Genomic DNA, 25,017 nt, shown 5'->3' with positions numbered 1-25,017 from the left:
CCTCAAACACCTGGAGGCGCTGCGGCAGGAGATCAACGCCGCACGCCCGCAGTGCCCCGTGGGCTTCAACACGCTGGCCTTCCCATCCATGCGCCGCAAGGACACGCCGGACGAGAAGCAGCCCTGGGTCTACCTCCAGTGCGGCCATGTGCACGGCTACCACAACTGGGGCAACCACCGCGAGGAGCGGGAGGGCCGCGACGGCCGGCAACGGGAGTGTCCCATGTGCAGAGCCAAGGGCCCGTACGTGCCGCTGTGGCTGGGCTGCGAGGCGGGGTTTTACGTGGACGCCGCACCGCCCACGCATGCCTTCAACCCCTGCGGCCACGTTTGCTCAGATAAAACGGCGGCGTTCTGGAGTCAGATCCCGCTGCCCCACGGCACTCACACCTTCCACGCTGCCTGCCCCTTCTGTGCCCAGCAGCTGACTGGAGAGCAGGGCTACATCAGACTCATTTTCCAGGGCCCCGTAGACTAGCGGCCTCCCAGCATCCTTTGGGGCGCGGGTTAGACGTTTGCTTGGACCACGCGCGCAGAAGCGATGCATGTAGCTCCCCTGATCAGCTGTGTTCTCTCTGCTGCACTTCAGATATAAACTCTTTTCTGGTCTCTCTCTCATTTTTAAGTGACCTTTGTATTGCTTTTTTTCATGAATGACAACAAAGATTTCTATATTTTCATGTGAAAATAGACACAAAAACCAAACAAAGAACACTGCTGGGTGAAACTTTGTGTTGTTTCTCACAAAGAACTTACAAGGACTGTATTTATCTAAACTACTAACGTACCTATGTAGGGCAAACATGCGGCGTTATCCATGTTTATCGTTGCAATATACATCTGTGTATTAGAGCTAATTTAAACAAAGACATTTATTTATGGCCCAGCAAACCGCGGCTTCATCCTTTATCTCTGTCTGACCTCAGTCCTCCTCTGCGTTTTTGTTTGGAAACAGAGCAGAATGAGACGACAGAGGTGGAGTTCTGCTCTGAAGGTGACGCTCTGTCCGTGCCCCGCCCCTCCCCCACACCTCCACCTCTCTGATGTCTCCGTCCTGTCGTATTTATACACCCCCCTCCTCTCACTACGTACAACGTGTGCTCACCACCGAGTTATGCTCCTCTCATTAAGCACGGCCTTTCACATTCAAAGCAATAGACTTGCAAAAGGAAACCTCCTGAAGCATTATGGGAAAACCTTTTTCCGACAGCCTATAAACCGAGCGCTCCCTCCCTTTAAGTCAGAGTGACAAGTTTTCCTGGAGTGAGTGAATCTTATCAGATCACAGCTTAGCCATGATACTGCAGCTAATGTAGCTAATGTCTCACACACACACACACACACACAAATTAACAGACCTGGTCTAATTAATTTTATTATAAAGGATAAGGAGATTAATTTGTCTGTAGAGGCAAATCAAGGACACACAGCAGCCCAGAGTGATGATTGATTGATTAGATGATTCTTTTCCCAGATCCAGTATTTTGATCATTATCAATCTCAGTATTGATCCCAGAAAGCCAGTTTTAGTGTTGTTAACAGTTATTGATAAGTAATTTGGAGAGAGGATCCCGAGGTGAGCACAACATGCAGCATCTCAAGCAGGGTTTGAAACTGTAGCATCGATGTGTTCAGCCATAAAATGTAGTTAGATAGAGAGAGATAGACTGAGGGATGTGTTGTTGTTTGACAGCTTCCGTGACGCCTCGTCTCCATTGGCGCAGTGCAGGAGGACTTTTGACTCAGGTTTGAAGCGCGCGCACACACACACACACACACACACACACACACACACACACACGAGCTCCAGTAACTCTGCTGAATGTATGCCTGTACTCAATTTGTACTTTCCCCACAGTGCGAGCGAGACACCAGAGGGCTGCAAGCGACGCACTGTGTGCAAAGTATAAGCGGTGCCTGTGTTAACGCGCGTGCGCGTGCGCGTGTGCGCGTGTGTGTGTGCGTGTGTGTGTGTGTGTGTGTATGTGTATGTGTGTGTGCTATTCCTCATTAATGTCGCCATCTCATCCATCCATGTTAGAGATGTACAGTATGTAAAAGCAAGAAAACACTTAGAATGTTTGTTATTATTGTGTAATCCCTTAGATTTTCTCTCTGGTAACACAAGCGCGCGCACACACACACACACACACACACACACACACACACACACACACACACACACACACACACACACACACACACACACTGGCTCAGTGAAAAGAAGGCGGTCCTTATATTTTGCACACGGTGTGAAGGCAAACACGCACTGGTTTGTCCGCTTGCTTCAAGACAAAAGGATGAGACACACACACACACACACCTAAACTGTAACAGCTTCACAGTTCAGTCACTTCCATTCTGAATTATATAACTAACAATAGGGTGTGTTTGTGAGAGTGAGTGTGTGTGGGTAAGGTGTGTGAGAGAGACGGAGAGAGTGTAATTTATGTGTTTATGAGTGTGTTTTCATACAGATCATCTGTACGCTCCAATGTTCACACTGCAACACAAAAACTCACCTCAGGGAAATAAGACCTGTGTCACATCTACATACACACACACACACACACTGTTAAGGTCTTCTACGGATACCTCATCAGTAAGAAGTCTCTGTTGTGTTTTGTGTCTTGCGTTGTGTCCCTCTTTTGTTTTTTTGGACCGGGTCTGTGGATAACGTGTGTGTGTGTGTGTGTGAGTCAAGGGCTTCACTCCGTCTCTGGACTGTTTGTACTGCACACACACACGGCCGTCTGTCCCTCTGGGCCCCGACCACTCGTCCCTCTCCCTGTGCTTTTAAAGGCGAAAGCAAAGAATGTTTCCAGCAACACTTTTTTTGTACCAACTTTAACAATAAAGTGTACAAGTGACACGTTTCACCGTGTGTGTGTGTGGGGTTTCATTGGCTCACAGTTTGGTCGGCAGCTCAAATGCAAAGTCATCTAAAGGTCATGAGGGTCAGCTTTAGAACTGTTTCACAATTGACTGGTAACTTTGATTGTTTTATTGAAATAGACTGTGATTACAAACACATTAGTGAAACAAGATAGACCTGATATACAGTAGATACAAATGGGTTAAAATGACTGAGTACAAGAAGATCTGCACTGATTAAGTTTTAGCTTTCTCTTTGTTTTACATGACATGTTTTACAAATACAGGCAGCATGGCCAGGTAAGCCGTCGCAGTCTCCTTGCAATCGGTTCTTGCTGACTCCTTGCAGGTGTTGGTCTTCTTCGTCTGCCCAAGTAGACGCCTTTGGTGAGGGTTGACTCGATGGTGAGGACAGCCTTTCTGTCTTCAGTGACGCCCTCACTCACTTTTACTTTACTGGTTTCATCAACCACCTTTTCATTCACCTGAGAGAATAACAGACTGTTCAGACTTCTAAACATTTTCCTTGAATGAGGCAGTAAATGTCTGGGTGGGTGTCCACATTTACCTTCACAAACACGTCGCGTATATGTTCTTTCTCTGTGTCGGCTGATTTGAGCACTTCAGCCATTTTGACAAACATGTCTGATCCTTCGCTACTCATATAGGCCGCAAAATCTAGGGAGTGAACACGGGGCATCGCATTTCAAATCAACATAACAAGGACATTCTTATGGATAACCAGTGAGTGGTGATTACCTGGTCTTGTTGCATACAAGACAAGCATATCATGAATGCATGGTGGCTTCAATGAGTTAATGTAGGCACTGTGATCCTTTGTCTGCTTCTGTGTGTCCAAACGAGCCTTCAGCTTCTGATCCACTTTTGCATCGGCAGAGACGCCGGGGTCCTCCAGGCCTTAACACAACAGGGAAGTTTTCTCATGTCTCATGCTTTGGTCACATGTTTGTGTCAGCTGCATACACACATTGAGCGGTTTCTTATGCAACATGTATTGCATATTTTAATATATTTATAAAATATGTAATATCGTATATATGATGTTATTATATATGATATTGCATCATAGTGTACAGGTGTTCATGTTAATGTGTCCACCCTTTGTACATAGAATAATGAAATCACAATGGAATCCTACTCACCTCCCCTGCAGGCACTCAGCATGAAAACCTTTGGTTTGCCCTTCAGTCTGGGACACTTCTGATCATCAAAGCACTGTATGATATCCTCAACACGCAGTTCCCCTCCTTGTGCATCACAGATTACACCACGATTTCCATGGGAAGAGGTCACCACAAGCACACAGCTGATGTCCTCTTCACTCTGGTTGATTCTGTCCCTGAAGGCTCTCAGTTTTCTTCTCATTTCCTTATTCCCCACATTTTCCAATCATAATAAATGAAGATTAAGGAATGAATAAAAACAAACATGATTGTGCCTTTGTATTAAGTACAAAGTCATACCTGGGCAGATTCATCAATCACAAATTCACTTCTAAAGCCATAATCTGTGAAAAACTTCTCCATTATTTGGAGGTTTCCTGAAGCACCGATATGTCTTTCTTTCACACACAACATCAGTGCCTCACGCCTCCCACTCATGTCATATCTCTCCAGTGCCTAAAAGACGAGAACAATAACTGTCAAAACTTGTTAAATGTGATATAGCAACAAGAAATTTGACGATATTTGTTTAGAAATTAAGCTTACCAGAGAATCAGCCATCTCTGTGTCCAAGTCACAACCTCTTTAAAAGAAACTGTCTTTGTGCATACGTGTGCAGAGTGGTGCGTTTATGGTGTTTATGCATGCTTAGGTTTCGTTATGTGTTAGGGTGTTATCACCTGTTTTCACTCTAATGGTCAATGGTTAACACAAACCATTTTAGACCAGTAGTATTCAGAAATTTTGCTAGGGGATTTCTGCATAAACATCTGCCAGTATCACCCTCATTTTATGCCTTGCAGTAAGAAAGAAAGAAAGACACTTGTATTTTCTATTATATTTGAGAAGGGGTAAAGGTCAAGGAGGGCAAATCAGGTGATCAGTGTGGGAGCTGAACTAGATAAAAGCCATGGCATTTATAGCAGGCAACTGGTGAGTTGTTTGTTCATCTTTTAGAAATCAATCTTTATAATTTAAATAATTTTGGAACTTGAATGTTGTCTTCACTTAGATCTAAAGGGTAACAAATGGCGTGAGAAAACAGCCTGAAACTGAGATATTCAGAGGAGAGGAGAGAAGCACCACGAATGGAAGAAAAGGAAACGGCACAGGGACAGAATAACATGGAAGAAGAGGGGATTACCAGCCTCCTGTCTTATCAGGGTAATGATTACATGACTGCAATATGATTTTCTCTTTCACTTACACAGCAGGAGTGGTACTTTGGTATTTAACACACTCGTGTTACCGTTTAGAGCACATAAGACTGAGATGCCGGGACAGAACACTCTCTTTTTTTAGTGAATTTCAAGATGGACTATTCCTTAGAGAAAATGACTGATGATTACAGTCGTCTTGTCTTACTGAAGAAACGCTCGGTTCTCCTCCATGCTAAACGGGACCTTCTCCTCAGCAGAGGGATCACAAAGGAGAGAAGGCTTCACAGACTGGTGGAGCAGAAACCTAAAACCCAAAATGAAACAGTAAGCATAGCCTCCTATTGATAATTAACCAATCAGTAAAACTTTCTTCATTGTGGCTGTCTCAATACTAATTGTGTTATAGCGGAGGGATTGGCTAAAGTCTTTGAGACAAACTGCACACTGAAACTGCTTTATAAACTAAAGGTCTTGTGGGATTATTCAGCAAATGTCTGCAGAGAAATCTGTCCACTTTTCTTACATTGTAGGGGAATGCTGCATATTTAGAAAGTGGTAATATGGTGCTGATCACATGGACCCTATTTTACTGTATGTTGAAGTTGTGTGTGTCACAAAGTCATAGATGTGAAATAAAACCTGAGGTAACTGTACCCACTGCATTTTCATGTCCACTACTTTGTTTTCTGCAGGCACGTGAAAGCAAAGACAGGTATGCTTTAGGTGGGAAACGAATGAGTCTGATCGTGTGTGACACATCAAGGGATGGATCTACACACGACATTGAACGTGTGAAACTGTTCTGCATCCAGAATGGCTTCAGCTGTGATATGACAACCCAGCTGTCCAGAGAGGTACCTGAACATTTCCTCCTCTTCTAACATTCTAACAGAAACTGTTCTCCTCTTCTGCATGGACGCACCATTAACATTATTTACCCCATAGAAGCTGCTTGAGGATGTAAAACAATTTCGAGACAGCCTGAATGAGAAAGTCAGCTGTCTGACCATTTTCATCATGGCCCACGGTACACTTGGACACATCAACATGCGTGATGGCAAGTTGGAGCTGAGCACAATCTTTGAGATGTTTGACAATCGTCACTGCCCAGCGCTCCGTGGAAAACCCAAACTCTTCGTTATACAGGCTTGTAGAGGAGGTAAACTATGTTATGGATGACACATGACATAGCACAGGCTGACTAATATGCTCATGTGCATTATAATAAATGCATTTAAATCTGGAACTAAAACAATGCTATTTATTCTAGTTGGGAAGTGTGCAAAATACCCCGACTCTGATGGAAGTGAAGTGTCGGCACCACCACACCATCTGTGGCCGGTGGAGTCTGACTTCCTGTTTGTCTATGCAGTGTGTCCAGGTACTTTCCAACAACCCAGAAAAACAAACATGACTGTCACTTTACTAGCTTTTACAACATGTCAGCCCATGTCAGTTTGGTGTTAATGTTAAGGTTATGTTTATGTTAATGTGCTCTCACACAGGGAAGCTGGCCATGTGTTACCCAGACACAGGGAGTCCACTGTTAGAGGAGATGAACAACATCTTCTCACAGTCCACTGGCTCCATGGGCATGTTTGATCTCTTCACAGTGGTTTGTACTAAGGAGGCAATAAGCATAATGCTGTAACATCACAAATGTATTCCAGATTAGAGGAGGCCAAAGTGATTCTGTGTCTGTGTGTTTTCAGGTGAACAGCAGATTATTGAAGAGAGAAGAGAGAGCTGGATTCAAGACAGATAGGCTACCTGAGCAACTGAGTCGCCCTCCTGCTCAAATTGGAAGAAGAGAACCAACCACAATTGTGGGTGGTCCGCTGCACATGGTTGACAGTCTTACTAAAAAATGGTACCTGTAACTCAGAGATGTGGTGAAACTGCGCCGGAGTCACTGGTGTGTGTGTGTGTGTCAAAACACTTCATCAAGGAGTGCAATTATCATCTATTGTTACCATGTTTTTACCAAACCCATTTCTACACAAACCCGTTTCTAGTCTTAGTTTTAGTCTTTGTGCTAAGCTACACCGACTGTTTTTGCATTCCCGGCCTGGTGCTACGCTAGGCTGTCCATTTTCCTAACTCCAGTCTTTGTCACTGAGCTAGGCTAAAAGTTTAGCTTTAACTCCAGTCTTTTGTGATAAACAAGGGCAGCAGTTCCCCTTAGTTTCCATTCTTCGTGCTAAGCTTAGCCGACTGTTTCCCACTGCAAAGTCAGCTAACAGTTGTCTGCTAAGATGCTAATATATACATTTACATTTTGGGGGGTCTTCTTGTGAAATAAAGCTACACAAAAACATCTTTTGATGTCGTATAGTGTAGATTTAGTTAAATGGATGCAAAATAAATATTGTTGTTGCTTGTTATTAAATCTAATAAATAAAAACAATAAGAAATTAACTGGATACGCTATGCTTCTTTGCTAACTTTGCTAAATCAGATCACATTAGGTTGATGAGTTTTATTTCCTGTTAAAGCAAATTGTCATTATATTGAGATATTTTGAACTATGGCTGAAATCTTATTTGTTCAATTAATAAAAATACTCTATACCTGTTGTTACGATGCATATTTAGATATATAAATCACAAATACATGTAGTAAACAGGGACACACACAAACATGGCCAAACATTAATAGGCCATATTTGTACACTTGAAATCTAGCAAACACAGACTCGGTATTTGATATTGCACTTTATTCAGCTCTGAGGGGACAGAACCGGGCTGGACTGAGACCTCCTTTGCTGTCACAGATCAACACTTATTGCTTTCAGGCTCCTGGTCGGCACACATGGAACCCGTCCCAAGTATTCTCACACCGAAACATTTTTTTGTACATGTTTAACAAATGTGTACTATGTCACAACAGAGGCTGAAATTTGAACACGTGTAAAACAGAACACTGCAGACAATACTGAACTTCAATGTCCTTCTTTCTGAGAAGAGCTGAGACCGAATGAAGTGATGGACAGAGATGACAGGTAACCATAAAGATCTGGAAGTAAAAATGGAAGGAAAGTAACAAATCAAAACAAATATAATGCACAAATATGTTTTTTTTTCTTCTTCACATGCACAGCTTCAGACTTCATGTTGGGATGATCCATTAAGGCTTCGATGGATCAGGATCGAGACAGACAAGAACTCAAAGAGGACAGAAGAACAAAGAGTGTTCAGGTATGACATGGACACAAGTGCCGTGATTGGATTCCTCTATGGCACATGCTTATCTCAGTTGCTCAGTCAAATTCTGGATGGATACTGTTTATACACCATGTATCCAATTAAAATGTGTTCTCTATAATGACCATACAGTGCTATAAGTCACAGTTGTCGATGCTCTGGAAGAATGTTAGCAATCATTATTATTATTTTATCTTGTTTTTTTTCTGCGTAAACTTCAGTACAGTTTCAGTTTCTACATGGTTCCACAAATCTATTATATATTGTTTTTGTTGCCCTGTCAAAACCTTGTAGCTGCATTTTGGATCATTTGGACGTTCAAGAATATTTTATAGGAGTTTTGGTGATAATAACACCTTTCCTTTTCACCTTTCATCCAAACAGCCCCCTCACAACACTGTCACGTTTCACAAATTGTCTTCACATTCTTTGATTCATTTACACAACAACAACAACAACAACAACACCTAGAAGTAATAAAAGCACAGTGATAGCGTACCATTACACAGTAAACATAGTAAGCAGAGATGACAGAAGCCTTCCAAATTAAAAACAAATCAGCTTGTGCGTCGTCCGTACACTTTGTTCAGCAAAACGTAACTCAACGCCACATAAGTTTGTTTAATTTGGGGCTGTATTGTAAGAGCTGAATTGTGGAACCATGTGGAACCCTGAATTGTTTAAATACATGAATAAAATTCTTCCATATCTCAGCCACCTGAAGTCATTACACTGTGTGATTGCATTAGCAGTGCAGTGTAGTGCAGTGCTCACTGAGGGCAAAAATGATGGGGCAATCACATTTGTTCTTGCAGGTGAAACAGAACAATTCTCCACAGTTGCATGCGTGTAGGGTGAATGGCCTGTAGATGGCAGTATATCCCAGCTACAAGCCTGAACCTTTAAACCATGGCTGCAGCCCTGTGACTGACTTCTGCTTGTTGTTGAACTCTGCCTGTTGCCCAGTGAAAACACACGCAGCTACTTCTTAGTGTTGGGCATTTAGTGCAGCACTGCACATGCAATCACATGCGGCCTCGAGAGAAAACCACATCTGTCAGTGTAAAGACGACGTGCAGGATGTCGCTGTGACTGAGGTAAAGCCAACAAATGATGAGGATGCACGGGGTTGTAAAAGGCCTCAGTGATCCAGGATGCGGAGGTTGCCGGACACAATTTTGTTTTCCAGCATGGAGCCGGCGGGAATGTCGATCCGATCTCCATGGTTAGCTATGATGATGACTGTTCCCTGTGAGGAGGAAGAAAAGTGGGTTTAGCATGAACTTAAATTGGGAGCCAAAATTGAATTACGCTCCGACAGCTGGGCCGCAATTAGGCTGTCCTATTTTGAAACTTCATCTGTGTTAAAATGTACCCGTGGGTTGAAATCTGATTATAATCCTGCAGGATTATAATTAATATACAAAGGACAGGTCAGTCACTGAGCGATTAAAGGCTTTGTCTCTGCACTGTTACTCCACCTCCAGCATCTGAAGCTACAAAGACATAAATACTGCACTTAAACGTTTCGTAGACATGGGACTAAAATATTAATTTAATTTAATAAAGGTTAAAATCATTTCAAATACTCGCAAGTGATTAAAAAAAAGAGCAATGGTTGATGAACAGGACAACAGTAATGAGTTGAATGAATCATGTGTACCTTGAGCGAAACGTTTTTCCCAAAGGTGACGTCTCCAGACACTGTCAGGTGATCGAGCTCCAGCATGTCAGGGATACTCTCAAAGCGGGTCAGGTACTCCTGCACCTACAGACAGACAGATAGACAGACAGACAGACAGGTGTTAGGGAGAAGTCTGCTGCCCACAGTCTGCACAGTGATCTTTCAAAAGCTGCTCTACCTGAGTGAAGGAGCTGCCCAGTTTGACGTGTGGCGTTGTTGGGAACTCTCTCTTGGGGCTCATGGTGAGCGAGCCGGCCTCCAGGCTGTACAGGTTGGACATGACCAGCAGCAGGTCAGACGAGGTCTTGACTGGCAGGAAGCGGCTGCGAGGCACGTTGATGCCCAGGGCGTGGTCAAAGCTCTTGATGGCGGCGCCTACCGCCGTCTCCAGCTGGATCACATTCTGCCCGCCGTCCAGCGTCTGGGCGCCGACGGGAAGAGAGAAGAAAACGAGTTGAGATCTGAATGTGGTAACGATGCACAAGAGGAGGCAGGAAAACCCACAACACTACAAAAACTAAATGGCAAACAGAGAATTCACCTCAACTTGACCTTATAATCATTTATTATGTTTGTCCAGATCAATCATACTGTACACAAACGGACCAAAAACCAGTTTGGGCTGGAACTCATCCCACCCTGTTTCTTCTTCTGTATGCACAGACATTCACATAAGAGGAAAACAAATATCCAGGAAACCGGAGCCTGGCTGGGCCAGCAGGAAGCAGCGACACACACTAGCAGAGAGGCAGGGTTTGTTTTCCTGAGGAATGTTTTATTCAGAGGCGCTTTATCTACATGCCACAAGTGGGATGGGTGATAAGAGTCTGGTGACAGACGGAAACAAGCTGGCGGCTTATATTAAGGGCTCGCCTGCACCTCAGGATGGATATTGCAGGTTTACTTCAAAACAGTAAACCTTTTGTTTGGGTTTATTTGATTTACTACCGGTGTCATTCCGCTCGTTTCCTCCAGCTGTCATGTCACCTTGGCTGCCTAAACCAGGAAATAAAGATTCAGGTTAGGCAGGATTCATTCAGCCGCTCACCTTGGGGTTGACTATGATCTCCATGTCCATTGCATTCTGTTCCTGCAACCTCTTGATGGCAGACAGAGAGAGCCACAGGTTGTTGGTGTTGAAGATCTTGAACTTTGAGACAGACTTGAATTCATCCACATGGGCCTTGGGCACCTGGGCGATCTCCAGCAGACGCAGTTTACCTTCATACTGGATCAGGGTGCCGCCCTGAAAATGAGATCTGAACTCAGCAGCGGCTCTCTTTTCTCTTTCCCTCTCTCCTTAAAGACCAAAGACGATCCACACATACCTTGACGTCGGCGCGCGTCTTGTCCGTCACCTCCATGACGAACTCGCAGCGCTTGCCGTTGGGCTGGCTGACCAGGTGGTGCAGGATGTGCAGGTCCACGGTGGCTCCCAGGTTGTCGATGTTGGAGACGAAGATGTACTCTTTGCCCTCGGCCATCATCTGGTCCAGCAGGCCCGAGTTGTAGAAGCTGGCGTAGATGTCGCCGTGTCCCGGTGGGTACCAGCCCTCCGAGTTCTGCCCGCTCATGCCCATGTTTGTGGCCACTGGCAGGAGGGACTCTTTGTTGATGCGAGGGTATCTGGAGAGAGCAGGACATGGTAATCAGACCATGCAATCAAACTCAGTCGTTGAAGAGGTTTACTCTTATAGAAATCATAGCTTGACGTCCTAAATACCATCTCTCTTGCTATGATAGTATTTGAAAATGACAGGGCCTATAGTGATGAATGTGAAGATGACTCTGACTTGTGGTTACATCATTGTATTGTATGGAACTTGTACAACTAGTGTTTCCTAGAGCGCTGGTGAGGCAACGAGCCAAAGTCCAAGCTGTTGTTTCTATGTGCCTGAATCTGATCAAAGGGTTTCAGAGAGGGACCCCCCCCCCCCCCCCCCCCCCACACACACACACACACACCAGCATAGAGAGAGAGAGAGAGAGAGAGAGAGGGGGGAGGGAGGGATGGCTTTGATGTCTTTAAACAGAGGATTAAGTCCGTGCGATTGTTCTGACGGAAGACGGCTTTCCAGGTGGACGAGTGGTTTGTTAGCGCACAGACTTCAAAGGGCTTCACGGAATGCATTATGTCATAGAGCAAAGTTTGACCTCTGCTTTACAGCCACAAACAGGTTTCACGTCCCTGGATCAACTTGACCAGACTTGAATCGGTGTGGATTCTGTTTTGAGTCTGAAATAACTCTCAAATAGCCTGAAACCTAAATCTGTAGATGCTACCACACACACACACACACACACACACACACACACACACACACACACTCACACTCACTCCCTGGGGCCGTTTTAGGGGCATTTTCTATGATACTTTGCATCTCAGTAAAGCCAATTAAATATTAACACGACCGAGCCGAGCGCCATTCAATAATTAACGACGACTAGTGTGTCCAAAGGAGCAGCGCGGTGCAAAAGACTTTCGTAACAAAAACGGCCAAACAAAAACCACCGACTCATCTCACTTCACTATTCCTGTGGCACAGTTGCTCGGCTATATTTAGCTTGAACTGAAGTACGAACGACCTCGCTTATGTAGGTATTTCGCAGAAGACGGTAACAAAGCCTGCGAACAACGATGCATGATGGGTAATTAATAATAGCCACGGCAGAAACAAGAGACGTTTAAAAATACACCGAACGCACCGCAGACACGAGTCGACGTCGTCGAGTGTGAAGCTACACAAACCTGCTCTGGTTGAAAGTGTGTATCTTGACACGGTGGTGTGTGTATTTCTGCAGGATCTTCTTGGTGTCCTCGTCCGTGTTGAAGGAGTTCATGAGGACCAGAGGCACGTCTGTGTTGTACGTCTTGTTCAAGTGCTGGGGGAGGAAAACAAGTCAAAGGAATTGGTTTCACTCATGCGTAATGACATCATATCACATCTCTAACATCCTATTCACTTAGTGTGTGTACATCAAACTCCCATCTTCTGCCCAGAGACATGGGAGTCAAAGCAGCGAGGACACTCTGATCTCTGTGTTTAGACTGACTAGAGTGTGTTTAGTCGGTCTGTTTGGCAAATATGCACACACATCCTCATCCTCATCCTCATCCTCATCCTCATCCTCATCCGCGTTATTTACCTCCTCATATTTCAATGCGGCTTTATACATAACGGTTGGCTCTGTCAGGCGTGCGTGACAGAGTCAATATGGGGAGAGAAAGGATCAGGACAGAGTTTGAGCCTGAGTGTCCGGGACATCAGTCAGTCAGCCGTGCAAAATTCGTCAGAAGTGCGGCGGCGCACACAAATACTTCGCCACCTTGTAAGCTGTTGACACACAACGTTCAGCACAATTGCTGATTTTGATGAAAGAGTGGAGATGATTTACACAACCGACATTCGTGTCTGCACACACACACACACACACACGAACACACGAATGTCGTTTGACAGACACTCATTCTACAGGTGAGCGCCGTCGTCCTCCACAGCCAGGTGGCGCCGTCCCAGGAAAACCAGCGGACAGATGTGCAGTGTGTATAGAAATGGAGGCGGGCCAAAGTAGAGGTGAGGCGGCGGCGTGGCGGCGGCGGCGTGAGTGGCGGGGGGGGGACAGGAGACGGGATCCATTTTCTCGCTTTTTTTAAAAAGAAAACGGGATGATTCACTGGAGGTAATCTGACCAGAGCCAGAGCATAAAATGGAGCCGTGACTGGGACACAGAGCTCAGTGTGCTGGAGAGAGAGAGAGAGAGAGAGAGAGAGAGAGAGAGAGGAGAGAGAGAGAGAGAGAGAGAGAGAGAGAGAGGAGAGAGAGAGAGAGAGAGAGAGAGGAAGAGAGAGAGAGAGAGAGAGAGAGAGAGAGAGAGAGAGCCGTCCCACGAGACTGTTATGAAAAAAAACACATATTCTCCTCAGCCAAAGTATACACACACTCATGCTTCACACACACACTTTCAGCCAGGACACGGGACAAAATCAAGCCGGTGTGTGTGTGTGTATGTGTGTCTGTGTGTGTGTGTTAGCTGAAGGTTGTAGTTTCCTGTCATCTGTTAACCTGTTCATGTGGGGACTTTGGCATAAGTTCTATATCTTGATAAAGTTACCGCACCTCCACATATCTCTCACACACACACTCACACACACAGACACGCACACAGACACGCACACACACGCACACACACACTCCTCTCCTCCAGCACACTGCCGTCTCTGTTTCCTAACCAGTCCCTCAGACCTGCCTGCCCGCCTGCAAACCAATAGATCCTCTTTCACTACAACTCCCCCCCAAGATAAAACACTGAGGTCCTTTCAAAAAGACCCGTAGCCCCCCAGCAACACACACACACACACACACACACCAGAGCGTAATAGAAGCCAGTGCCTGATGGAATGTATACATTCAGCATGGATGCAGAGGAGCAGACATATGCTTGTAATTTGCAGTCCTCAGTCAGGCAGAGTGACACTGACGCTGCGTTTCCCCCCTGTTTCCCCCCATCCACTCCAACTTTCCCTCCTGTGGGAAGAGAGGAGTTACGAGTTACGAAATTCCTTAACCCCGGAACATTCTAGCCGGAGCACACCCTGTTATGAGGCCAGCAGCTCGTATGATGCCGAGCAGATGTTGCGTTACCACAGACGACACATCACTTCCCACTCGGCCTGTGCGTCACCTCGGCCCCGCCCACTCTGACGTCACGGTGACGTCATGATGCTTCGCGGCCGCATTCCCAATCTCTGCTCCGCACCTCTGAGCGAGGCCATGGCTCCAGGGCCACGTGTGTGTGAGCCGCACAGAGCTTTGTGTCAACATAGCAGAAGTCAACTTGTGAAGTCGATCTTGTTTGGGGGGAAATGCCAGTTTGTAAGCAAAACTAAAGCAAAGACTTTTTAATTAGTCTTTCATTGCCAAACATTTATTTTGCATTGTATTGTATCTACCCTGTTGCCATAAGAACAGAACGTCTTGAGGTGGCATGTTGAGCATATTTCTTAGATTAAGCGTAACAAAGAAGGAGTGCTCCAAACTGCACCGTGTTTCCTCCTTCAATCTGCTCATGAGACGTTTGCATACTTGCAAATAAGGAGTCTGCAACAAGGTCACACGCTTCCCTACAACGCAACACAAGGTCGTTAAGGTTACACAGGAAAACTTTGATTTACAGTGGAATTAGGGCAGTAAAAGGATTTCTTTAAAACCTCAAACCTATGATGAGATTTTTCCTCATTCTTGTTTATTTGGTGACTGGTGGACTGGAATGAACTCCATCAGAAAAAGTTGGGTTTTTTTAGCCGAGGGCCTTAAAGAGACGCTAGTGAAATTTGCCTGTTTTCACTCTGTGTGCTGCTGCACGAGAGCAGAAGTGGGTCAATGTATTGTTTTTGAGTGAGGATCGATCAATAGGACAGTGAAGTCCCTTCAGTGTTTAAGTGAGCTTCACCTCGATCTGCTGCACGGTGAGGTCCAGGAAGGTGTTCTCGTTGCGGACGCTGATCAGGCTCTTGGGACCTTTACACCCCATGCTGGTGCCCAGACCTCCGTTCAGCTTCACCACCACCAGCTTGTTCAGGCTGTGGGCCACGTTGTCCGGCAGGCCCCGGGCGGCGATCTTATCGTAGGGCTGGATCTGGAGCACAACACAGAGGGACACACAGGACAAGTTACACAATGGGACCATGATGACATGTACAGTATGTGTGTGTGTGTATCAGGAGGACGTAATGTTTCCAATTGAAAGGAACTGTGGGAGTGATGCAGATGATGAACTGAGCTGACTGCACAACGCAGCTCCTTTAAAAGGAGCCTTCAGCACTTATGTTGGCCAGGCAGCAGAAATCGCTGGGGTGTGTGTGGTGTGTGTTGTTTGTGTGGGTGTGGGTGTGTGAGCGCAAAATCACATTACACATTCAATACAACAGCTGTCACATCAGCATTATTCACACATTATGTATTGACTTTTTGGGGTTTTTTTCCACACACACACACACACACACACACACACACACACACACACACTGAAGGAGCAGAGGGGGAAAACAAGGACACAAACCTCCTCAAACCACATAACTTTTTTTTTTTTTCTTTCAATTGCCATGATTAAAGGCTCATTTTCAGACTGATTGACGGGTCGAGTCGTTCTGCTGCTGCTGAGTTTCTTTTGCGTCATTCAGCTGGAAGAAAGTTTCAATCTTTCACGTGGAATTTTAACTACTCAAGTTCAAAATTCAAACAATGAGCTGAAGCGTGCAGGACAGCAAATCCTGACCAGATGTTACGCTGAGTTTGGGAATTATTGTATGTGTGAGCGAGTCCAGCTATGGAATACATCAGCGATTAACTTGTGTGTATGTGTGTGTGTGTGTGTGTGTGTGTGTGTGTGTGTGTGTGTGTGTGTGTGTGTGTGTGAGGAAATAAAAAGGCCCCGAGGTGCTCCCCTGCTCAAAGTGTACAGTCACTGAATTATCTATCAGTGGACACAGAGCAGACGTCCTGATGTAAACAGACGCTCACACACACGCACACGCACACGCACACGCACACGCACACGCACACGCACACGCACATGCACACACACACACACTGACACGACCCAAGTCTGAGGTTACACATACAAACAACCTAAACCAGCTGTCGCTCTCCCTCGCTGCCCTTTCAAGAGCGACTGTGCTGGAGGACAAAAAGATGTTTCAGGATCATAACAGCTTGTAAAAACCTTCATCTAGTCGCACCAAAAGCGCTCAAACAGCCATAAAACTCAGTATTACAGTGTTGACCCATGCATCCGCCTGCGAGTATCGGAAACTAGTCTGTGAGATACACTGATGTCATCTGTTGCTGATGTAAAGCTTGAGTTAATTAAGTCTTCATTCGTTATGAATAAACCCTGTGTCAAAAACCAGTTTGGGTGTGTGTGTGGTATGTATGTGTGTGTGTGTGTGGTGTGTGCTGTGTGTGTGAGTGTGTGGAGAGAGAGAAACACGATCCCCATTCTACCCCTGAACCCCTGGAGGGGAAAAGCATCCACACCCAGATGTTCATTTTCCTTTCTGGACACTAAAGATGTGGATTTCTCTCCCATTCTGTATGTGTGTGTGTGTGTGCGTGTGTGTGTGTGTGAGCAGATTCTTTCACCCAAAACTACTTTTATAACTTCTTTTCCCGGAACTATTAGGACACATATTAATCACTGTGATGTCTTTCTATTGAAACCTCAATGCCAGTGTGGAAGTACAACACGGGTTGCGCAACACGCTGCTCAGCACTGTGTGAATGTGGTGAAGATGCAGTGAGCAAATATCCACACACACACACACACACACACACACACACACACACACACACACACACACACACACACACACACACACACACACACACACACACACACATCTTTCTCACAGTGGATAAATGTATTCATACGCACTCGACAACAAAACCATAAATACCGTGGACGCGTACAATGTTGTGTTTGTGTTTGTGTCGCAACAATGCAGAAAATTGCCTCCTCCTCTTCATCACATCTCTTGCGGAACACACACACACACAGACACTTCAGCTGTTCTGCTCTGTGACACATTCAAAGAAGTGAATTTAGCTTTCACTTTGATCTAGACTTGCCAGACTGCGATGTGGAAGTGAAGCCAGTGAAGCTGGCGACGCATCTATCGATCCATCAGAACACATTAACGGCGAAAGTTTCTGTTTTCCAAAAGGTATCATTAGTTTGAATACTTTTGGAATGAAAACTCTCTTATGGAACTCAGCTGTGTGTGTTGTGTGTCGACTGACCCCGATTGTTGCCATGTGTCGCTGCCGGGGTGTCGTAGGCCCGAGCGATCACGAGGACAAAGAGATTGGACCGTTTGTTTGCAGGCACAGAAAGGCCTTGTCACGTCCAATGGACTTGACAAGAGTCTGTTCAATTCCAGTTTGTATCTCCTGCAACGTGCCTGAGAGAAGCTGATAATGCTGGAGGTCAAGGAAAGGTCAGTGTGTTTGTGCCTGAACACACTGGAGGGCCAGTTCAGTTCAGTTTACGACACATCCTCAGACCTGAAGAAGACGAGGACAAACACGCTAACGGCCTCAACTAGCATCGACCTGTCTTATTTCTTTATTTTCTTCAACAAATATAGATTTTTTGTTGTTGGGAAATCATTAATCATTAACAATCCAGCTCTTGTGTGCACATTCATCATTGGCCTTCCCAGCTGAGTAAAGTTCAGCTGAGGTAAAACTCGTATTCCGGTTCGTTTACATTCTTATCCTCCGTTTTATTACCCGACATTCCTCGCTGAAAGTGTTGAAGCCGTGTTGAAGCAGGAACGTCTGAGCAGAGCCTTACTCGCAACGTTCTGCTTGAATTGAAGGATGAATCTTCCCCTCCTCACTTTCCCGCCCGTCGTTTCTGTCTTCATCCGTATCACACGTCCCCTCTCGGCGTCATCATCATCCTCACATTGCTCAGCGTTTGCATCATGCAGTTTGCAATAAGCCACGCCCCCTTCTCACACCTAACTCATTTCCTCGTCCTCTCCGTCTTAGATCTCTCTCTCTCTTTTCTTTATCTCATCAATCAATGTCTTGGTTCAAGCTAGGGACTCATCTTTCAAGGGCAGAGGGAACGGCCAGGCTTTACCTGTGTGTGTGTGTGTGTGTGTGTGTGTGTGTGTGTGTGTGTGTGTGTGTGTGTGTGTGTGTGTGTAGTAAGTGTCCACAGGCAGACCGGCGACTGAGGAAGGAAATGAGGAAACGACTTAAAACCCAAAATAACGATGTGCACCCTCTGCAGCACTGACCCAGCTGATAGTGAGACTCCACTTTGCAAAGACAGACTGACCCTGAGATTCATTTCCCTTATGAGATGGAAACATTCCAACGGGCAATGAAACTTGTTTAGCCTGTGTCAGAGCTGATTCCTTCGGCGAGTGATTAGAGTGATTAGAAGTTTCCCTCCTCAACGGCGCCATACGTGACGAGACTACCTGTGCTCGATGTGAGGAACACCTTCAGACACCAAGTTCCGAACTTCCAAAGGACGTAGGAGTAGAATCGAGGCATTTGCGCTGTATATACGTTTATTTCTGGACGTTTTTAAGGTCATATGTTCATGTGATACCTTCTGCTTTCAGACGGTGACTTAAGAGCTTTGTTATCGTTGCTAAATTTAGCCCTCAGTGTAAAGCAAACCATTAGAGTGAGGCGGCTTTGGAGACTACAGCTGAATGATAACCAAGCCTCCAGTCACACTGAGTCCAGGGTACATTTTGCTGTACCTGTATACTAGAGTGACTGTGAACAAGCCTCTGAACCAGCAGACTCTTTGTATTATCAGACAATCTGCAAGGGAATTTCCAATCTTCACTCTTCAGCCTGATCAGGAAATAATGAAGGAGCGGCCTAATCTTTTTATCTTCTTTCAGCAGATATGAAGTTTTTGTTTGTGGACTTGAGCGTGTTGTAACTTCAATTAAACTCCAGCGAGGTCTCATCAACATTCTGACACCAAACGCCTCAGAGATCCTCAGAGATCCTACCCCCCTGAGAATGCGCTTTTAAACTAAAGGAGAAAATCAGAGACGTTTGCACTTTTAACTTGAACTGGAATCCTAAACTTTAGATGCAGACACGAAACACGACAACCCAGAAAGTTAGAAACCTGAGGAGGGCAGAGGACACGTCCCCAGGGCCTGAAAAACTAAGGACAGCCTACGAACAAAAAGCGCTTTGCAGAAAGAAAAGGGAAATCCTGCCCCAGTTAACTCGGAGACACACTCGTGACTGTCGAGAGGAACCGACCAGCAGCACCAATGAACTCATGAAAAGCTGGGTTTTGTTATGAATGCTTAAAGGGAACTACTGTGTCTATAACAACAGCTGGAATGTTTAAGTAGATCACTTTAATGGCAGTTTGGGAGATTCCTCAGTGCGTCGTGTGGACGGTGGCAACAATGTTCTTTTTTGCTTGTGTGCGATTCCCTACATAATTATCAACATAGAAAAGGGTCCTCACCGAGTCTTCAGGTGGTCTCTGTATCTTGATCCACTCCACTGATGGCCCCTTCACCTGCAGAAATCTGTGGAAAAGATTCTTGAACCCCTCAAAGTCTTTCTTGGACACCTGAAAAACACAAGGTTCTCATCTTTAGCTTTGCTTAAACCCACACAAAGGCTATTTCACAATGTCTGCGTCCCCTATCTGCATCTTACCACACAGGGGTGGTGTGTGTGTTTGTGTGTGTGTGTGTGTGTGTGTGTGTGTGTGTGTGTGTGTGTGTGTGTGTGTGTGTGTGTGTGCTCAAGATGGGAACGTTCGGCTCTGAGGCGCTTCTCGGCCACAACGTGTGAGAGAACACATCGAAACTTTCCGTTTAAATAAAGTGACTAATCAACTGAGTCAGCAAGGCTGGTGTACTTTAAAAGATGAACAGTGATGTTACTGCACACACACACACACACACACAGCCTTAACCACAATCTACAAGGCAATATAATTAGTATTCAGAACTCATTATTATTACTACTACACTATCTTCACGTTTCATTTGATCCTGTCATCAAGATGTCTACTCCAGCCCCAACATATTGCGATTGTGGCTGATAAAACGGGAACACACGCTTCATAACTCATTTTAAGATACGCGTGCTTGCGTGTGTGTGTAAGCATGTAGGTGGGACCCTCATTGGCACTAGACTACAGTATGTGTCACATTTGTGTTTCCCCCCCTAGTTGGTCTATGGAAGATAGAGAGAGAGACAGACAGAGACACAGACAGACAGACAGACAGACAGACAGACAGACAGACAGACAGACAGAGACAGAGAGAGACAGAGAGAGACAGAGAGAGATAGAGATTAGACTATCTACCTCTTTCTCAGCCTCTGTGGTAGTCTCCAGCAGTTGTTCCAGCTCAGTGTGCATGGAGCTCTCCAGCTGCTGTCGCATCATCGTCTGGAACTGAGCCATCCCTCCTTTGGGTACTCCTTTACACAGACCTGGACAGGGACACATGGCAACGGAAAGAGACTCAAAACACATTACGCTTTTCCAAAATAAAGCAACAGAATCTGTAGTAGGGCCGGAAAAATTCACAACATCATGACATCATGACATCGATTATGGTGCAACATGACCCCACACACTCCAGGAGATAATGCAAACCACTAAGCAATAAAGACACTGAAGCCTGGATGAGGGTCCAGTGGTGTTCAGTGTCTGTCAGAGAGAAAACTCCAACATTGACAGGAATGACACAAATCTAATCCACGTGAAAGAAGAAAGTGAGTGACACCAGAGTGTGTACGTGTGTGAGGGAGTAATTAAGACAAAGAGCAACATGGGAGGAGCTCTGTGTAAGTGCAATGATGATGATGTCATGGGTTCAATGTACAGATGTGGCAGGTAAACTATGCCCTCCAGCTTATCTTTGCTTTTATACAGAAACATGAGACCTGGGGTGTGAATGTGTGAAGTTCCAGAACACACTAACAAGCCTCCACTAAGAATCTCTATTCCTATAATCACCACAAGCATCTGAGGCTAATAAGAGGAACTTTACCAAAGTATAATATACATATATGAATAATAAAGGAAATTTGAAACTGGCAAATTAAAAGAATAGATGCTCGCTTGTCTGGTTGTGGCGAGCGTGTGTGTGTGTGAGCAATAAACACCTGAGCATCACATTAAACGATGTCAGCAGATGTGTAATTGTGGCTGTAAACCAAACACTTGTGATCTCTTATAGTCCCATTGTCCAAATATCAGCAGCAGTTGCGGAGTTCAGCTAATGAACGTGTCACAGCATAAATCTGATGTCTGTCTGGCCTGTCTAAGTAAAAATGTTGATCAAACTGGATCGACGAGTTAAGCTTGTTGAGGTTTTAGAAGGTGATCTCTTAATAAAATGCCAGATTGAAGGAAGTAGTGAATCACCTGAACATGTGCACAGACTTCCTGACAAAACTCTGGGCAGGAACCAAAGGTCATTAGGATCCCAGCTGTTGTAGAAAGCTGTGCTTGTTTTCAAGAGTAGGATTACAGAATTAAAGAGGTAGCTTCAAGTGTGTAACTCTAGTATGAAGTCATTGAAATGATTAAAGAGGAATGCTGTGAATCCCGAACCCTGGCAGTCGGAGTAAACCAAATGAGAGATGGAAGAAGAATGTGATTGAGCGACAGAGAACCAAGAAGTGACCCAGAGAACCAGATCAAACAGGCTTAACACGTCCATTTCCTCCGGGCAGGTTTCACTCTGAGTAGAACAGTGAGTTTGGTGGGTTAAAGCTTAGTGGAAAAATGATTGACAGGTTCTGGCAGACTGACAACTCCATTACTTTCCTCTATGGTGCACCTGAACAAGACAAATGTCACAGCCACAAGCCTGCATCACCTTGGAATGAAACGACCTCCAGCCTTTCATTCAATTAGGATTTTAAAGCAGATAATCACATTTCCTATACAATAAGACCTATACTTCCTCTGTGATGTGGTCTAATGACGTGATTACTTGTCAATTGACGTTGATGAATTATGGAAACCTTCTGTGCCCATAATATCTATCAGAGGCCCAAATTAACATCAAGCAGGTAGCAAATGAATGAGATTGAGAGATGAGAGAATGAGAAGAAGCTGTTAACACACCCATGTGGCATTTAATTAACAGTGGGACAGGGTGAGGCATGTAATAGGAGATTTAAGATCAAATACAAACAGCAGATGTGGCCAATGAATTAAAAGTCCACAGCGATTAAATCAAACGGGGAAATAAACTGGAGGACTTTGATCGGAGTTCCTGAATGAGTCTTTCTTATAAGGATCGTATAACACTTTCAAGATCAAGATCACTTATTCTGATTTAACCACAAACTGATTTGAAAAGTCTGCTGCCATGATGTGTTCACATGCAGGTGGGAAAATCCACAATCTAAGACCTGTCAGTCAAATCCTTCTTTCCTTTTGTTTGTTATATAACTGAATCTTTCATCTTTCAGGTCAGAGACTATAATCAGAATGAAACAGAGCAGGAAACTGTTAACACACAACAAGGACACTTTGACAAAAATAAAACAAAGACACCTCACAAACAGCCCAAGTGTGAAAATGGGTTAACATATATTAAATAAGACTGGAATGTCCCTTTAAACCCCCCTTGTAATGGTCCTACAGCTGTGAAATGTCCCTTTAAAGCAGCACATGACTGAGATTTAGCCAGCCTAAGGTTAAAAGCCACGTCTGCCCCTCCACTACACACCATCACTTTCACTCACCTTCCACATAAAGAGCCATGATCCCACTATCAACTTGTGACTGCTGGCTCAGCTTCACACACAGTTAACAGAATAGAAACAAGATGAATCCAAACAGAGCAAAGTTAAGACTTCAAAGGGGATCCGCAACACAGCATGAATGGTGAATCCCAAAGAGGAAGACCAGGGGAAAAAGTTTCCTTAAGTGGCCCTAAAAGCCAATTAGTCTCTCATTCAAGGAGGAGTACAGAGCAAGAACATTCCTTCTGCTTCAGATAACAGAACGTTCGGTCCCGATCATCCCCTCGAATGAGCAGAAAGTGTCCAGCACGGCCTCATATCCTCCACGGTTATGGGTCTGGACCGCAGCCAGATGTTGTCCAGGCATATAGGCGAATCCTGTGAAGTCCGGTTTTACTGCTGGATATGGCTCTGCCTCTTTTTCCTAAGAACCACGTCACAACCCTGCTTGTGGCTCCCAACTCCTGGTCATGTTCCTTCCCCCCTCTCTCACACACACACACACACACACACACACAAACACACACACACACACACACACACACACACACCTACCGCCCCTTGTTTTACTATTTAAACGCCACAGTGTCCGACGCTGATCAATCATCAAACAGCTGAGATGCACGCCGGCTCTTGCATCTACGCATCATATGATGTCCGATTGAGAAACTCTACTGCGGAAATGAATGAATGAAGGAACGAACGAATGAATGACGATAGACGGCGACGCGTTCAGGTACACCATACTGTAACAGCAACATTTTCGATCGATTAAGCTCTTATGTAATAGGTAGCCCACCGCCAATGTTACAATAACACCGGAACGCGATGTGATGGCTGTGTATGACACCAAAACATATCATCAGAACATCGCGGTTGATGTGTCGTATCGTAGATATTTAGGGGAGGTTTCCTTACTGTGCTTGTAGGATGCTGGCAAAGGGGAAAGTCGTCGGGGTCGGCCTGGTCCAGCGGGTGTTAATGACCACAGCGATCCCGAAGCAGAATACGGACTAACGTTTGATTATCTTCCCCGGGTTTTCAGTCTAACACATCGGGCTTCTGTGTCCCTAGAGCCTCGCGATCAAAATCACAACGGGTTAAAAAGCTTAAAACCGCAAAAACTTGACAAAAAGGGGGTGAGTTGTTTTTTTTTGAAGAAACCTAACATTAGAGTGCCATTCCGGGCGAAAGCAAATGGGAAGAATGCGCGAGTGCGGCAGCCAATCAGAATTCGTTTCGGCCATGACGTAATGAGGCGACCAATAGGATTTTGCAACGTTAAAGACTGTGGGTCATTATAGTTCCTGGTTGATGAACAGTCCGGATTCTTAATTCCCTAAAAATATGTAATATGACATTAATACACACAAGATGGTAATGACGTTTCTGAATGAATAAGTATAAAACAAAGGATTCTTATTCATTTTTTTATCTCTGTATTTTTGATGCGAGTATATATTCTATCGCTTAGTAACTTCATATGAATGTAAATGTAGATTGAGATTGGAACTTCGAGGCAATTCTAGAATATATGTAATCCAGTTTTTGTTCATATTGTGTATTTTAACAGAGAAATCCATTAAAACATTTAATAATCCTTATAACGGAGGCATAAAAGCTTTCATACCG

At 44.9% G+C, this 25,017-nt stretch overlaps 4 protein-coding genes across 7 annotated transcripts in view; 2 read left to right on the top strand and 2 right to left on the bottom strand.

The window, feature by feature from the left end:
• Positions 1-2,209, top strand: part of peli1b (pellino E3 ubiquitin protein ligase 1b) — a 27,981-nt gene extending 25,772 nt beyond the window's left edge. Inside the window, exon 7 of the mRNA XM_076160443.1 lies at positions 1-2,209. This exon is cut by the window's left edge and continues 101 nt beyond it. Coding sequence (XP_076016558.1) covers positions 1-478 — 478 coding nt within the window. The 3' untranslated portion in view covers positions 479-2,209.
• A 777-nt stretch (positions 2,210-2,986) lies between these two features.
• LOC143008561 (caspase-14-like) lies at positions 2,987-4,670 on the bottom strand. Its single transcript, XM_076160381.1, has 6 exons — positions 4,605-4,670; positions 4,359-4,514; positions 4,038-4,263; positions 3,634-3,792; positions 3,443-3,552; positions 2,987-3,359 (listed from the first exon to the last, which is right to left on the bottom strand). The coding sequence occupies exons 1-6, from the start codon at positions 4,617-4,619 to the stop codon at positions 3,150-3,152; spliced, it is 876 nt and encodes a 291-aa protein (XP_076016496.1). The 5' UTR covers positions 4,620-4,670; the 3' UTR covers positions 2,987-3,149.
• Positions 4,671-5,164: 494 nt separating this feature from the next.
• Positions 5,165-7,783, top strand: LOC143008478 (caspase-14-like). Of its 2 annotated transcripts, none has more exons than XM_076160263.1 (7): positions 5,165-5,222; positions 5,361-5,542; positions 5,911-6,072; positions 6,167-6,377; positions 6,489-6,599; positions 6,724-6,833; positions 6,931-7,783. In XM_076160263.1, the coding sequence occupies exons 1-7, from the start codon at positions 5,183-5,185 to the stop codon at positions 7,096-7,098; spliced, it is 984 nt and encodes a 327-aa protein (XP_076016378.1). In that variant the 5' UTR covers positions 5,165-5,182; the 3' UTR covers positions 7,099-7,783. The 2 variants fall into 2 exon arrangements, with proteins under 2 accessions (XP_076016378.1, XP_076016377.1); XM_076160262.1 differs by having other exon boundaries at positions 6,164-6,377.
• Positions 7,784-7,919: 136 nt separating this feature from the next.
• On the bottom strand, positions 7,920-24,577 carry ugp2b (UDP-glucose pyrophosphorylase 2b). 3 transcript variants are annotated; one of them, XR_012964617.1, is made up of 11 exons: positions 23,386-23,887; positions 20,984-21,111; positions 20,129-20,236; positions 15,557-15,742; positions 12,855-12,988; positions 11,434-11,731; positions 11,154-11,351; positions 10,284-10,526; positions 10,085-10,189; positions 8,833-9,670; positions 7,920-8,790 (listed from the first exon to the last, which is right to left on the bottom strand). XR_012964617.1 is itself a non-coding variant. In XM_076160477.1 (10 exons), the coding sequence occupies exons 2-10, from the start codon at positions 21,080-21,082 to the stop codon at positions 9,563-9,565; spliced, it is 1,479 nt and encodes a 492-aa protein (XP_076016592.1). In that variant the 5' UTR covers positions 21,083-21,111; positions 24,304-24,577; the 3' UTR covers positions 7,920-9,562. The 3 variants fall into 3 exon arrangements, 2 of the variants coding, with proteins under 2 accessions (XP_076016592.1, XP_076016591.1); XM_076160477.1 differs by lacking the exon at positions 23,386-23,887 and adding an exon at positions 24,304-24,577 and having other exon boundaries at positions 7,920-9,670; XM_076160476.1 differs by having other exon boundaries at positions 7,920-9,670.
• Between the last annotated feature and the right edge of the window lie 440 nt (positions 24,578-25,017).

Source organism: Genypterus blacodes, unplaced genomic scaffold (genome assembly GCF_046128005.1).
Source record: "Genypterus blacodes isolate CSIRO-AG114 ecotype Tasmania unplaced genomic scaffold, CSIRO-AGI_Gbla_v1 ptg000105l_1, whole genome shotgun sequence".
Lineage (NCBI taxonomy): Eukaryota > Metazoa > Chordata > Actinopteri > Ophidiiformes > Ophidiidae > Genypterus > Genypterus blacodes.
Note: the sequence above shows the minus strand (reverse complement) of the source record. Positions and strands in the feature narration are given on the sequence as shown.